At 39.4% G+C, this 16489-nt stretch overlaps 1 protein-coding gene across 1 annotated transcript in view; it reads right to left on the bottom strand.

Moving 5' to 3' along the window:
- Positions 1–1724: 1724 nt before the first annotated feature.
- Positions 1725–16489, bottom strand: part of CD82 (CD82 molecule) — a 91355-nt gene continuing 76590 nt past the window's right edge. Inside the window, exons 6-9 of the mRNA XM_058161710.1 lie at positions 14649–14756; positions 8664–8852; positions 6897–6980; positions 1725–3747 (exon numbers count right to left, since the gene is read on the bottom strand). Coding sequence (XP_058017693.1) covers positions 3670–3747; positions 6897–6980; positions 8664–8852; positions 14649–14756 — 459 coding nt within the window. The 3' untranslated portion in view covers positions 1725–3669. The remainder of the gene's footprint in view (positions 3748–6896; positions 6981–8663; positions 8853–14648; positions 14757–16489) is intronic.

Here is a 16489-nt window from a genome sequence, read left to right as displayed (position 1 = left end):
AACCAATGGAGCTTGTAGAGGTGAGGTGTCACATGGGCATAATGAGGTAAGCCCATCATTGCTTGTGTTGCTGCATTCTGGACCAGCTGAAGTGTCTGAGTAGTCTTCAAGGGCAGCCCCCACATAGAGTGCATGTATTAATGTTCTACATAAGCCAGTGAGTAGACAAGGATGTGAATGGTTGTCTTGAGGATTGACCAAGTCCTATGCTATTTGCTTTTGCTTCTATAAACCATGTCAAACACGGTTCACCTCACCTCACTCCAAAGCAGTTTTTACTTTCCATCTACCCTTCACCCAGACAGCTTCACTCTCTTACAAAGTTGCATGTTGAATCCAGGCCTTGAGAGTAAACTTAATCCAGTCCTGTCCTTTACGTAGGGTATATTAGAGGGGTGAAATCCATCAGGTTCTAACAGGTTCTGGAGAACCGCTAGTGGAAATTTTGAGTAGTTCAGAGAACTGGCAAATACCACCTCTGGCTGGTCCCAAAGGGGGTTGGGAATGGAGATTTTGCAGTATCTTTCCCCTGGAGTGGGGTGAGAATGGAGATTTTACAATATCCTTTCCCTGCCATGCCCACCAAGCCACAGCCACAGAACCAGTAGGGAAAAAATTTGGATTTCACCCTTGGTATATTACTGCAGCAGCCCCAAACAATGGTAATTAAATTTCTCCTTAAATATCTCAGTTGTCTAAATTCTGGTGTACCTTTACGTATTATTAAACTTTCATAATTTAAATGTAAATTTAAATTCTGTATTTTTACTTCTATATTTTACTCATTATTCTATATTTTTACTTATTTTTATTTAAAAGGAAACTGTTTAGATAATTCATTGTGGCATTTAAATAGAAACTCTGTAAAATATAAAAAGGATTAATCTGAATTCTGGGGTAATTTATTTCTTGATTTGGGAGAAGTAACTTGTGGTAAAGAATTAAACAAGGAATTATGGACACAGTAAAAAAAAATCTAAGTTAAACATGAATAGTCTAAATTCAAGAATTCTAAGTATTCTCCAGGCAATACATAATGCTGTCCAAAACATTACATCCCTAGGACTAAGAATAGCTGCAGTTCACTTCATTTTTAAAAAAATATAGCATCAGCACCCTCTAGTGGATTTCAATTTTAGAAGCTTGGCAAAAAGTAATAATAAAGAAAACGTTAGCTAATTGTGTCTATAGAGATTCTCAGTCATCCAGGTCATGGTTGTTCCAAAGTTGCTTTTGCAAGAGGCAACTGGAGTTTCTGGTTTTTCTTTGACATTTCGCTTCTCATTCAAGAAGCTTCTTCAGCTCTGAAGCAAAATGTCGTCAAAGAAAAACTAGAAAGTCCAATTGCCTCTTGCAAAAAAGTACCTTTGGGGGAAAAAATGTAAGCTATTTATAAAAACCTTTTTCTTTCCTTCGAATTGTGATTCTACCCTATGAGATAAACTATATCACATTTCCTTTGGGAAGCGTATTTCTGAATTTATCTAGACCAACAGAAGTCTCTTTTGTTTCTTCTTATTTAGCATAAGTAAGTTAGGACTACATAGAGTAGGGAGGAACATTGGGGAAATGTCACTGTTTGAAACAGGCTGCTAAAACTTATTGTGGCCAATCCTATTGCTCAACAAATGCTCATCAACATAAGTATTCCTGCCAAGGGCAGGAAATCCCCATTTGCATCATTAGCCTCCTAAACAAAAATAGGTTGACACTACAACAAGAACGAAAGTAGAAATGTTTTATTTTTTTTAAGCAAATGTTTTATTATTGAAATACCCGCCCATTATTTGTTAAATCTGTACATGCATTTGTTTCAATTGGAAGTGGTTTCTAAAAACAAAAACAAAAAAAATCCAGAATGACTCCAGCGTTCTTCTGTTCAGAGCCGAATCCAAGAGAACAAGAACTATCGCATAAACACCTTATCAGTGAAGTTTATCAAATGAAGCATGAAGTGATGCCTACACAGTCTAGCATTAAAATCCATTCAAAAATGAAACAGTGACTGGTGGGTAATGGCAGTAGAGCCAACCTGGACCATTATTTCAAATAAAATGATCAATGTTTGCTAAAATGTTAATGTGAAATTATTCAAATGATGGACTCTGAATCATCCAAGTGTCTTACTGCACAAAATTATCAAATTCACCCCTTGTTATAGTTAAGAAATCATAATATTTGCAAGGTAGGAGAGCAAGGGGAATGCAGGTACTCTTAACTAGATTTGGTCTCTAAATTATCTCAGACCCATTTCATTCTCCCTCAATAGACAAAGATCAAGTTTCCTATTTGCAAAAACTACTTTCTGTGCTGTGAGATGCATTCATGCTTTGATCTATACATTAATAATTGTTAATGTAAGGAACTTGTAGTTCTGGACATGTTAACTTTTCCTGGTTGCCTTCTTTGGCACACCTCAAATAGAAGCTCTCCATGCAAAACCAGAGCCATGGTGTCAGGAGAGAATGCTAATGATACTGTGACTACAATCTGGACTTTCTTTTTCACAGTTTTATGTACTAGCAGCCTTTCCTTAATCTGGGAAGGAGAGATTTCCCTTACAAAACTGGGCTGTTTCCTTGCATTCACCTTAAAATATAGATGCTCACATGGCTTTTGAATAGAGAAGCATCTCCCAGTAAAAATATCAACAGTAAGTTCTTCACAGTGACTCCTGCAACATGGGTTCTGGTGGCAACTACAGTGACTCCAAGGTCACATGATCCCCAACCAGAGAGGCAAGAAGAGCTATGTACTTTCCTTGGTACATATAAACTAAAGGCCCTGCCACTATTGGCATGAAGAATAATCAATTCTGTATAAGTTCACCATAACAAAGAGAAGACAAAATTACAGAAGATTCATACTAATGTGAGTGGAAGTATATATATATATGTGGTCTCCATCACCACCTCAAAGAAAGTTGGCAAACCAGGAGTAGATGTTAGAGAGCCAGGACAGATTCATCCTTGGGGATGCGGTCACTAAAATGACTCCAATGTAATGGACTCCCCCCCAAAGGGAGGAGTATGGCAGAAATGAGAAAAAAACGATATCAGGTTTTCCATATCATACATTCCTGTTTCAAATGGTAAATGGTGATATTTTAAGCTTGGTGCCTTAACAGTCCGATTCTTGATCTGGCTGGTGTCAATTCAATAGATCAGAGGAACTGAAGCTAAAAAAGATAGAGGCATCCGATTATTTAGAGGATGAGACACTCCTCTCTACAGCGTGTTTTTCTAAAAGCATGTGATTAAAAAAATATCAAACCACAACAGCTAAAGCCCCCTCCCTCCAAATCTTCCTTGATGAACAGTATAAGGATTATGTACATATAGCAAACAGCTGCAACAACTGGAATATGTGAATACTCTAAGCTTAGTCACAATCGACAAATGTGGATAAAAGGAAGGGAGGAAGAGGTGCTGGCAATAAAGGTGCAGGGTATCTCACAAGGAGAAGAAGATTTAAATGGCCTGTTTCGTAAAAGAACAGTCAAGAGATAAAAGGAGGCTGCCCAAGTCCCTCAAATAATTCGTCAATACCGCACAACCTAATTGAACTGCCGCAACACTGCAGAGTTGTCACCAGAGGGATGAAGACAGTCTGGGCTTAAGAAAGGGGCATTTTGTATGTTCTGGGGCAGCTCTCAAGACCAGCAGTCTCTCAGTACTTGGGCACTTTGGTGTAGTCTTCAGTGTGGATGTTCTTGCAGAGGCAGATAGAGAGCACCATTCCCAGCAACTGCAAGAGAAAAAAGGAAGGAAGGATGAAAAGGCTGGCGGCCCTGTGCACTTATAAAGAAATGGGGAATCCCTGGACAGAATTTAGCTTTTCAGCGATTGTTCAGATTTAGACCAATCACATTCATATAATGGAACGTAAGACTGAGCCAAAGTGTGTTTTCTGGTTTTAGCAATAGCACTTAAGAGTTATATACCACTTCATAATGCTTTTACAGCCCCTCTCCTGTAATGAGTTTACAGTCAGCATATTGCCCCCAACAATATGGGTCCTCATTTTACCAACCTCGGAAGGATGGAAAGCTGAGTCAACCCTGAACCGGTGAGAATCGAACTGCTGGAAGTCAGCAGAAGTAGCCTGCAAAACTGCATTCTAACCACTGCTCCACCTGTTTTATCTCAACACTCTTTACCTTCTCAGTTTTCTCGGTTCTCCTCCTCCTGTCAAAACTGCAATTATAAGCTCCTCCAGAGAGGGAGCTATATTTTGTTAGCATTACTGTGAAAAGCATTTTTGTTCTTAGATGAGTTTTGCTACAGTTAGTTCTTGCTTAGTGTCGGTCATTGGAACAGGGAACTCCGTTGCTAAGTGATGCATTCATAATGTGGGGCATCACATGACTGCACCAGTTTATGATGATAGTTCCAGTAATCCCCATTGCTGTTGTTAAGTGAATTCTATGAAGTTACAGCTTTCCACAATCACAAAATTGCCACCTGCAATCTCCTGGCAGATTCCCCACTGACTTTGCTTGTTGGAAGCTGGCATAAAATGGGGTCACATGACCACAGAACATTGCAACATTGTAATTGCATGCAAGTTGCTGAGCATACAAATAGGGACCACATGATTGTCATATGCTGCAATGAACACAACGATAAGGACCACTCCTAAGTACCCTTCGTTCAGCATCGTTGTAACTTTGAACAGTCACTGAATAAGGGGACTGCTGCATTCAGTTTCACATGTTTATTAAAACATTCCAAATAAAAATGTAAGAAGCAGCTAATGAACCATATTCAGCCTGTCGTGACCAATATAGTCGATTTGTCATCATATTGAAACATGTCAGGACAAAAATGCAGCATCTGCAGATAGGAATTCATACATAATAAAAATGGAAACCAGAAACTTGCTGAGCTGAAGTAAATTTCAATCAGCCATGGGAGAGAAAACGATCATTCTAATTGAGAGACTACTATAAAAAAAGATGTAGAATTGTTGATGGAGCAAATAACCAGATCTCCTCAGATATTTGGGTCTTTTGGTCTGGATCTATTTACATCTGGTTCATAGCAGGGGTGAAATCCAGCAGGTTCTGGACAACCAGTAGCGGAAATTTTGAGTAGTTCGGACAACCGGCAAATACCACCTCTGGCTGGCCCCACTGGGGTGGGAATGGAGATTTTGCAGTATCCTTCCCCTGGAGTGGGGTGGGAATGGAGATTTTGCCGTATCCTTCCCCTGGAGTGGGGTGGGAATGGAGACCTTGCAGTATCCTTCCCCCAGGAATGGGGTGGGAATGGAGATTTTGCAATATCCTTCCCCTGCCATGCCCAACAAACCACCCCACCAAGCCACACCACGCCCACCAAGCCACACCCACAGAACCGGTAGTAAAAAAAATTGGATTTCACCCGTGGTTCATAGTATCTCCCTCAGACACATTCTCTTTCATTTCCCCTTTTTCATCTTTGTTTTCAATCACAAACAATATTGCTAGTGTGAATAAATTGACGCTGGCAGGAAAACTTTTAATCAAAGCTATCCTCTTTAAAAAGTCTCCAATCACCAGGTAGATCTAGATTTTTTTTAAAAAAATAAATGTACTTTTAGCCAAGACATAATAATAAATAAGGAATAGAAAGACTAATTGTCGTGTCCCACTCCTCCGCTGACGGCCGGGTCAGGGAAATCCGAATCAGGCTTGCCTCTGCAGCTCTGCCCAAAGTCCTAGCAAAGTCCTCAGAGCAGGCAGGAGACCAGAAAGTGACTTCAGCAAGATAAGTTCGACTTTGCCTGACTCAGAGACTGCCAGAAAGCAGATCCTTTATATAGGCCATGGGGTGTGGCTCCATGACTCAGCACTCATTAAGGCCTGCCCCTCCCTTCCTTCTGTTGCCTCCGCCTATCCAGTCTTCTGATGCGAGGGTCACTCCAATCAGCAGCTGTTGGAAATAAACCTTCCTCAGGCTCACATGCTGTGGAAAAGGGGGAGGGGTCTAGCTGCTCCGTTTGCCTGGGCATGGAGCCAGGGCTGGGGCCGGGGGGTGCTCCCTCCTCTGCAGCCTGCTTGGGCATGGAGCCAGGGCTGGGACCAGGAGGTGCCCCCTCCTCTTCAGCTTGTCTGGGCATGGAGCCAGGACTGGGGCCGGGAGACATACATTCCTCCGTGTTCGAGAGCAGATAAGAAGGCCCCGGCTGCTGTGAGAGCGGACAAGACACAACACCAATTCATACTTTTTGGGAAATTGATTATAGAGAATATTTTAAAGTACATTTTTCACTTGGATATCACTTCTGGATTTTGTGCCTGTGGTGAAAGAAATATGAAACTTTGACTTTTGTTTTGTTGATCAGAAAGATTTGTTGTTATAGAAATGGCTAGTTATTTACTAATGTGTAAAAGCAAAAAGTTGACACTGGAGTGTTTTTATTATATAATATTATATATTATATGTACTGTTCTTTTTGTATTTTATTCTGGCTGTGCACCGCCCTGAGTCCTTTGGGAGAAGGGCGGTATACAAATTAAAATATTATTATTATTATTATTATTATTATTATTATTATTATTATTATTATTATTATTATTATTATTATTATTATTATTTATCTTGTACTGTGCTAAAAAGAGTCGAAAGTCAATGCCTCCCCCACTTTTTCCCCCCCCTTCTACCTCACTTTTTCCTTTCCATTCTTTTTTTCCTTCCCCTAATTTCCTATTTTTTATTTTTCTTTATATTTTATATATTAAATAAATAAATAACAAAAAAGGAAAATTGATTAACTTCCACCAAGTACCAAGTATTCATAAGCCAAAGAGCCAATGTACTAATATTTAGAGAGAAGATTTTGCTTTGTTTGTAATTATAAACAGTCACTAAGAAAAAAGCTTTTTACAAAATGCAGGAAAAATGAACACCTACCTCAATGACTGCAACCCCCGTGCACACTCCAAGGATGATGCCAAGGTTGTCTTGTAACCAATTCTGCACACCTTTCATACATCCCTGGAAGATACGTACCACATCTGATTAACCAAGATTGTAAGGTTATGGATAATCGTTACCAAAGCAGGACAATGTTATTGAGCTAGAACAGGGGTCAGCAACCTTAAATACACAAAGAGCCATTTGGACCCATTTCCCACAGAAAAGAAAACACCGGGAGTCACAAAACCTGGGTAGGCATGGCCAACTTGATGTCACTCACTCCCACCCAGTCACATGACACCCCCCCACAGCCATGCCTACCTTGTTAAATTATTTGCCATGCCTGCACCTCCCTCCCTCCCTCCGTCTGTGTCTCTTCCAAGAGGCAAGTGGACAGCAGAGCTAAGGTGGCTCTGGAGCCATGGTGGCTCTGGAGCCATGGGTTGTTGACACCCAAACGGGAACATGAGTACTTTTGAAATCTTTTCTATTTATATCTTTTCTATTTTCTATTTTGGATAAGGCCAAAAGAAATTAGAAAGCTATTATTTGCTCTTTATTCCAGGATTCTCTATCTCTGAAAAAAAGGGATTTTTTCCCCACAGGATATCTTATTTCCTACTGCTGACTTGTGACCCAATTAGAGTCCTAAGGGATGTTAGACATGAATTTGAACCATACCCATCAGAAATACTTCTGCACTAGAGGAAAAAGCAGCACTTATATATTCAAAGTGAAAAACTAAATTTTGGAGCCAATAAAGTAAACTTGATATTATATTTATAATTGCATATTATAAAAATCTATTCCAGGATTTTGTCACCAAAAGCCTTTATCAGGATGCGTCTTGGAAACTCACAAAGTATACTGCCAATATAACAGCAAAGCTAAGACTTTTGTTTTGGAGTATATTCTATGTCTGTGAATTTGTTGTAATGGATGCATTTTTCAAAAAATCAAAACTGTGTATGAATAAGTAGTTGGCTACATAAATGACTGACAAACAGGAGAGATTGAGGCAAATAAAGTGGGCTTCAAAACTGCCTCCAAGAATTAAAATGAACGATAAAAAGGCAGTCAAAATGTATTCTCAGAATGGCAGGGGGAATGGGCAGTGTGTAAACAAGTCATATATAAGGACGTGGTGACTCAGTGGCTAAGATGCTGAGCTTGTCAATTGAAAGGTCGGCAGTTCAGCGGTTCAAATCCCTAGTGTTGTGTAATGGGGTGAGCTCCTATTACTTGTCCCAGCTTCTGCCAACTAACAGTTCAAAAGCACGTAAAAATGCAAGTAGAAAAATAGGGACCACCTTTGGTGGGAAGGTAACAGCATTCCGTGGGCCTTTGGCATTTAGTTATGCCAGCCACATGACCACAGAGACGTCTTTGGACAGCGCTGGCTCTTTGGCTTTGAAACAGTGATGAGCACTGCCCCCTAGAGTCAGGAACAACTAGCACATACGTACGAGGGGAACCTTTACTTTATCTTTAATCATGTCAAGGAGATGTCCTGGTTATATTCACACACTTCTTTCAACACTTTGCCTTCAACCAGGGAGACAATTGAGAGCAACTCAAAAGTCATTAAAAAGAAGGCAAGATTTTATATTCTCCTCCCAAAAACCTTTCAAACCAAATGCCAAACAAAATGAGAGTGAAGGGAGAAGAGAGAGCAGGTAAACAAAAGCTGTTATCATTTTCTCTGTTCTTTTAAAAAATCAAGAGACTTCTGGACAGAACTTCCCCAAATGAGACACTCACCTGCTTTTTAACTGGCCACTCATCCACTGTTGAAGAGTTGGAAAAAGTATTCAGGGGGCAGAAACCCACGTCGGCCAGGGAGTTAAGGGAGTCATTGAAACAAGAGCAAGGATAGAGTGTCTGGTTTTTTTCCTGAAGAATTGTGTTGTTTTTCCAAGTTTCTGGCCCAGTCCAACCACAGCATTGCAACTATGTTTAAAGGAAAACATCACCTTGTTATTCCTATTCAGTGTCACAGGGCCATTTTGTCAACTATCGAAAGGACTCTAACTGAAGCCATAAAAGTTTCTTGTTTTGTTTCTCAGTTGCCATGCTTAGGGGGGGAGGGAGATTTGTGGAATGTAGAATGTTTCCTTTCAGAGTGCCAACTATAACACTGATAAAGCTCGTGAGAGCTGAAGCTGACCCAGCATATCCTAGCAACGATAGGAGGGGAGTACTAATAGGCTCATCACGTGCTTGGTTCACTAATGTGATCTGAGACACAAGATGGGTGGCCAGTATCTATCTGTTAATTAGGCCAGAGTTGGTTTGACTTTTGAACCTGCCTATATGATGCGCCCAATAAACAAGATCTTTGAAAAAGGAACAGCCTCCAAGTCTTGAACTAATTGGAACATTACTTGGAACCAAGACACATTTTGCTTGAGACAATTCTTCTTCTGCTTCTCTCTTTTGCTAGCTATTACATTTTCTTTAGTGGAGCTTAATAAAATTCTATGAGTAGCTTACAATTATTGGTGTTTTTTTTTAAAAAAAACACCAGCAAAAATTGCATGGACTTGTCCATGTAGTTGCCAAGAGTCAAAACGGGCAAACAAAAGAAAACAAACTGCACCTTCACTATAATATAGCAAAACTCACTTCCTTTACAATCTAAGGTAGTAAAAACTCAAGCAACAAATGCCACGTTAATTGATTCAATAAATAAGATGAAGTTACCTATTTTGTGAGTTTGGAATAAATTTTAAGGAGAAAAAAAATAGTAGCAAGTCTCATAAAAGCAGACTCATCCTCTTCAACCCTTAGTCACATTAAAGGCAAAATATATGAAAAGTTAGTATCTGCAGGATTCCTACATTTACACGGCCATGTCAAATGCACCTCTATTAATTCCAGAGAATTCATTTCAGTCTGGACAATTAACAAAATGGCAACAAAATGCCCCTCTTTTAAAGATTTAAAATGATTCTACTTGCCACACTAGAAAAATAAGCAGGAGTGGGTTGGGAGTTTTTTTTTTCCCTTTGGGTAACTCTGGTAGTCACTTTATGTGTGTTGGGCAGCTGTATAAATGTATTTAATAAATAAATGTTATAAATTTCACGGTTAGGTGTGAGATGGGTAGCATATTTTGTAGCCATTATTACAATTTTTATTATTAAAAATGAATAGGTCTTCCATATGAAAGCATATTCCAATATATGAAACCACTTCACCTTTCTGAAAATGTGAGAAGTTCATTGTGATAGAACTGTGTCAGATTATCTTCAGAAACGGTGCTATTAATAAGAACTACATAGACACCTCAAGGGCTTCTATGGAAATGGCTTAAAGATCAACTGACAGCGGAATGGGACTTTTTGGCTCAAACCTTTCACCCTGCCTGTTTCTCATCAAAGTTTTTGCCACCACATTATTATCTACAAACTTTTCACTTCGCCTAGCCCTTCCCCAGCTTTTCGCTATGGCACATGGGCCATGGCCCCTCCATCCCAGTCCCTTCACCGCGGCCCATTCATCAAAGTACAAGTTGTGTCGGGCTTTTGGGCACCCAGGACAGTTTGCAGCCAGCCAATCGGTGTAGGGACTCAGGGGTTTTGGGAATGGAAGAGCAAGGGCTGGGAGGCTCAGGAGGGCCAACAACACCCCCCCCTTTGTCCAAAGTGCCTGAGACAAGGGCTGGTTCGCATCTCTTTGCCACAAAAGATAGGGGAAGGGGGGCTGTAGAGGGCAAGGGATCCATCAGGTGAGGTTCCCAGGGCCTCTCCCTGTGGAAGAGCGGGCTTGGAGGGGGCAAAGGTATTTCGTCCCCAACTGGGGCTGCCCTAGTTAGTAGCGCTTGGGGCTCTGCCCCCACTGCCCCAGCCACAAGCCCCTCACCTGTCAGTTCAGAGCCCCCCGAGACTGCCGAGAACCATCCCTTGTCTCAGGCACTTTGTTGGCCTTCCTGAGCCTCCCTCTGAACTGCATCCCCCAGTCTTCCACCAGTTGGCTGGCTGTGAACAGTCCTGGGTGCCCCAAAGCCTGACTCAAACTGTGCTTCAATGAATGGGCCACGGTGAAGGGACTGGGATGGAGGGGCTATGGCCCATGTGCCAGAGTGAAAGATTTGGGGACGGCCAGCCTAGGTGAAAAGTCTGTGGAGGCAAAAATCTTGAGGAGAAACAGGCAGGGTGAAGGGTTTGAACGGAAAAGTCCTAAACCTACCGACAAGGCTACTGACTGAGAAGCTGTCTTCATATAAGGTTTATTAACAATTCTATAACCAAAGTGGCATTATAGTACAATGAAGCTGGATGCAACTTTTCCAGCACCCTATTTGCTTGTTGTGAGTTTCCTATCCAGTTTCAAATGGAGGGTAACAATTGTAAAACCCAACATACATAGCCCACCAAAAAAAATAGATGCTTTGACAAAGTTATATATTCTTCCACTTCCACATTGTCATCTGTTAGTTCTCACTCAATGATATTCTGGAACAACAGGCTGTTAAGATTTCATTCTGCTTGAAGATCTCCAGATCCAATGCAATGCCATGATTTGCTAGTTCTTTGAAAGTGATTGAAGAAATATGTTATAGAGGCACTTCCCAGTTTCACTCATAAAAACACCAGCTTGAAGGTTATTTGCTTAGCATGAAAAAGGCCAATTGTTAAGAACAGCCAATCACCAAAAGATGGAGCTCTTCTACTATTCTCTCCTCTTAGCTCGTGGTTGAAATAGGATTATATAAAAAGTTGGCAAGATTTTTCATTTGTGAAGAAAGACTAAGAAGGCCTTAATTTTATAATGTACTGTACTGTATGTAAATAAGAGCCAGTTTGCTGTTGGGAATAGAATATATAAATAGAAACCTGCTGAAAATGGCAATAGTAATCTATGCAATAGCTACAAAACCGTGAGACAAAATTATAACTTTTGGACCAACTGAGAGTCCTAAGTAGCTAAAATGAATTTCATTATTTCATTTCTGGTTTACAAAGACCATAACTGATGTTCTGTTTTGACTTGGAGATAGTCTACAGGTTTATGATTTATGATAAAACACACATTAGACTGTGAACTAATAGCTTCACTTAAAATATCACCCAATTAGTTTAGGAAGAAAACCAAACTCAAATTTCTCTCATATTGAATGAATGCAATATAATCTCTTAAGACAAAGTGACAAGAATCTGAGTGGATAAAGAATTTATTGACTTCGTCAACTTCCGGACCTCCGAACCTTCCGCCACAAGCTTAAAACATATCTATTCATCTGCGCAGGACTGGACTAGATTTTAAATTTATATTGGTTTTAATGGGTTTTATTATTTATATTGTTCTTTTTTAATTATTTGGCTGTGTAGAATAAGTTTTTTAATTTGATATTTTATTCTGTATTTATATGTACCTTTTTATTTGCCTGTGAACCGCCCTGAGTCCCTAGGGAGATAGGGCGGTATACAAATACGATAAATAAATAAATAAAATAAATATTAAACACTACAGTCCAATTAATCTGACTGTATTGTTATAAAAGAGATTTTAAGCTACAGATTTTAAGCCTGGTACATGTTCTCTCTACCCATATCCTCTGCCATATCTACTAGAAGAGGCAGCAGGCCTGCAAAAGACTACAAATTTACAGAAAATCAAATCATACCCTGCAAAGAATAATGGTACCAATTTGGAGGTTGCTTCTGATGTAGGGGAAGCAACTTCTCTTATCCAAGGAAAACCACTGACTACATTTAACACAAGTCTTCAGCTATACTTAGGTTTGTTTAAAAGTCCAAACAAGTTCTGCACCATATTTTAATACAGCTTCATTTGACTAAAGAGAAATTGTATGTGTGCTTTTTAATTCTTAAATGAAGGAACGGAACTGCATTTACTCAAACGTACAAAACAGTTTTCCTATTAGAAGACATTCTGATCAGCAGAAGAAGGTTAATGCCTAAGGGAAATTTGTCCTTAATTCCAGCATAAAGATTGCATAAAGCCTTAAAATCCAACTAATCTATCTCCTTGGACTTTGAAAAAGCAGGATAGAGTAGAAAGAGCATTAATGCTTTTGAATTTTGGTTGTGGAGAAAACTCCTGAGAATACTATAGCAAAGAAGAAGAAAAAAATCAAACAAATGCATCATAGAATTAAATCAATCCAGAACTCTTATTCAGAGCTCAAATGATCTGGGTCAAATTATCATATGCTGAATACTTTATGCAAACGACTATAGTTCTTTTGAAAAACCTACAGTATAATGCTAGGAAAGGAAGGATAGCGAAAAAGAGAATGGCCAATAACAAGGTGGATGGATTCAGTTACAGCAATGATGAACGCACCATTGGAAAACCTGAAGGACCAGATTAGGAACAGACCATGTATGATTATTATAAGATAACACCAACTTGATAGCACAGAATCCAGTTCTTTATTTATCTATATCCTACAAATATCTGGACCAAGTCAATATAACTGGTAACCTTTTAGAGCTAACTAGCCCCAGTTTTATTTTTTGTTGGCTTCTTACCAACCAGATGCTGTGATAAGCTGAAACTATATTAGATGGCACTATAGGCTACATACAGAAGAAATGGTGTTTAGGCCAGTTGGGTAAGAATGCCAGGAGTACAGAGATGGTTGCTGTCAAGAGCCATCAGTAGTAGGCAGATTATGGTGGCCACCAGTACCGACCTCAACAATGTATACAAACTGTGTCACTGAATGATTCAGGAGCCCTGGTTTATGTGAAGCCTACAATTAAAAATATGAAACAAACCGTGTCTGAATTTATAAGAAAACTGTCTGTGGACCTTGAATGGCAACAAGTTTTCACATATGGAACTTGCTAGTAAGTGCGGTCACAGTGTTGAAAATGTATATATAAATACACTGCCACGATGCAGCTTTGCACCTTGTAGTAATTGAACACGTGGACAATTCCGGCATGCTTCATTTTTCTGTGGTAACACCCAAAGTAGATCTCATGTACAGGACATGCCAAACTTTACATCTGGCAAACAAGATATTGCATAATTATTCACACATGTTGATGGATCCATATTCTCCACACATGTTCAATTTGAATTGGACTAGGACTGGAGAGATTCAGGTTCAAGTCTCTGCTCAAGTAAGAAACTCAATGATTTCATCTCTCTGTCTAATCTAAGTCATCAAATTAAAAAATAAAATACGAAGAGGAAATTATGTATACTGGCTTGAGCTTCTAAAGCAGAGTTGACCTCTTTAAGATGTGTAGATTTCAATTCCACGCATCTTAAATTCCCCAAATTGCAGTCCATAAGTTGCGGTCCATATATCTTAAAGAGGCCAAGTTTGAAAAATAATGCTCTAGAGAAAAAACAGGTTGGGATTGCAATGACTGATTGAATAACTTCCTTGGATATATAATAGAACTCCATATCATGAGCATTGTTTGATGAAAAGAGATTTTAACAAATAAGTACCTCAACAGGATCTCCTGCTTGTACCTTTGTACTGTGCATCTTGAGAACAATACCAGAAGAAAACATATATTGATGATATGACCCACTATATGAAAGTAATTTGTTCCTCATATATAGAACTTGTGTTTGGCTCATAAGGTTCTCTATCCACTTACTTTTGCCTGTAACCAATCTTCAAATATCAATATTAATTTATGATTAAATTAGATGAAGATCACTGTTGATGTTACTCTTCTCATTCAAGAAAAAGCAATATGTATTATTGACAATAGCTCTAACAGCCTCATTAACTCTTGCACGGTAACTTACTTGTAACTGGACATAGTCCCAAGCATTTTCAAGGGTCCTATTGTTGTCATCATAAGGATCGTAATTCTGGACAAGTTCACTAACAATCCCAGACATTTCCGCTTCAAGCTAGTAAAAATAATACAAAAAAATAATTAAGCACTGGTCTTAATTAAGCACTGGTCTTGTGATTATTGATCCCATCTTACATTTGAAGATATATAAATTATTTGAATTTTGTTCTATAATAAGGGAACCTTTTAATTTTTTGACATAGCTCCAGATGTGTCTTTCAGCATGTCCTACAAGTATGAACTGGAGAGAGGGAAAGAGAAGGAGAAACAACAACAGAAAAAAAATTCTCTATCAACAAAAAGTAAGGAAGGGACAAGTCAGAGCATTTCATTCAACACTGAAGGATTATGTTTTATTTAAAATGAACCTGTTTTTCCAAAGAGCAAAGGTTATAATCCATCCAAAGAATTCCTTTCAACTTCTCTTATGGCAGCTTTTTCTAGTGGCTACATGGCTAGTCTAGTGAAGAGAAGGACCAAGGGAGACATGATAGCAGTCTTCCAATATTTGAGGGGCTGCCACAGAGAGAAAGGAGTCAACCTGTTTTCCAAAGCACCTGAAGGCCAGACAAGGAACAATGGATGGAAACTGAACAAGGAGAGATTCAACCTAGAAATAAGGAGACATTTTCTGACAGTGAGAACAATCAACCAATGGAACAGCTTGCCTTCGGAAGTTGTGGGAGCTTCATCACTGGAGGCTTTCAGGAAGATTAGTCTGCTATCTGTCAGAAATGGTATAGGGTCTTCTATTTGGTGAGGGGGTTGGACTAAATAACCTATAAGATCACGCATGCGCGCGCGCACACACACACACACACACACACACACACACACACACACACACACACACAGCCTTAGACACCTAAGTCTGCTATCATGCTGGCTGTTCTTGGAATCTGCTGGATCACCCCATTTTTCTGGACTTCAGAAAGATACCACCTTTTGTAGAAAAATGATAAAGCCAGAGCAATGGTAAAAGATTTCCCCCTTAAGATGCCTTAGGGATATTTTTTCTGAAATAATAGATGAACTTAAATGGCTTTGAAAAAAATCATAGTGACATAGATCTCTAGGAAGTCAAACATAGAAAACAGGCCTAAAGTTTGTTTGTTTGTGTGTTCCACCTTTGCTATTTTTATAAATAACACAAAGCTATCCAACACACCTTCTTCCTCATATCCCACAACAACAATCTGACAGAAAGTATCTGGCCCAAATTCATACAGCTTGCTTTCATGGCTAAGGCAGGACTTACAGAAGGTTACAAAAGGAAAAAGCACAGTGGCTACAAATGATGTCTAAGATGGGATGCTGTAATTGTTAGCTATTCTATTAGTATCTTAAGAACAAGTATGAATATCAGCCTGTTGGTGCTGAGCACTAAACTCAGGGGTTCATATTGTGGCAATTAGACAATATGGCAGCCACAGAGTAAAGAAAGAAACACAAGCAAACAAGTTCTTGCAAAACAGAGTTGCTGCAAGATATTGCCAACTGCTATAGATTTGGAAAGAAGGCAGCCATCTGCCTTTTTGTTTTTAGGACACATGTCTGAGCAAACGGCAGAAGCCTCCTGCTGTGTGAGCCCAGCAAGTGTCAAGTCAGCAAAATGCAAACTCATCTCTTGAGCTATGAATGGCACAAGTGTCTGGATTACTATCTGCCAAATGCAAAGACGATGTCAGACAAGAACAGTAAAATGTTTCACAATTTCCTCTTAGTGAAACTGGAAATTACCACAAAGGTCAAAAGTTTCCATTAAAAATTAACTTTCTTGGGTTCAAG

The sequence above is a fragment of the Ahaetulla prasina genome, chromosome 1, assembly GCF_028640845.1.
Source record: "Ahaetulla prasina isolate Xishuangbanna chromosome 1, ASM2864084v1, whole genome shotgun sequence".
NCBI lineage: Eukaryota > Metazoa > Chordata > Lepidosauria > Squamata > Colubridae > Ahaetulla > Ahaetulla prasina.
The sequence above is the reverse complement of the archived record's forward strand: the minus strand, read 5'-3'. Positions and strand labels throughout refer to the sequence as shown.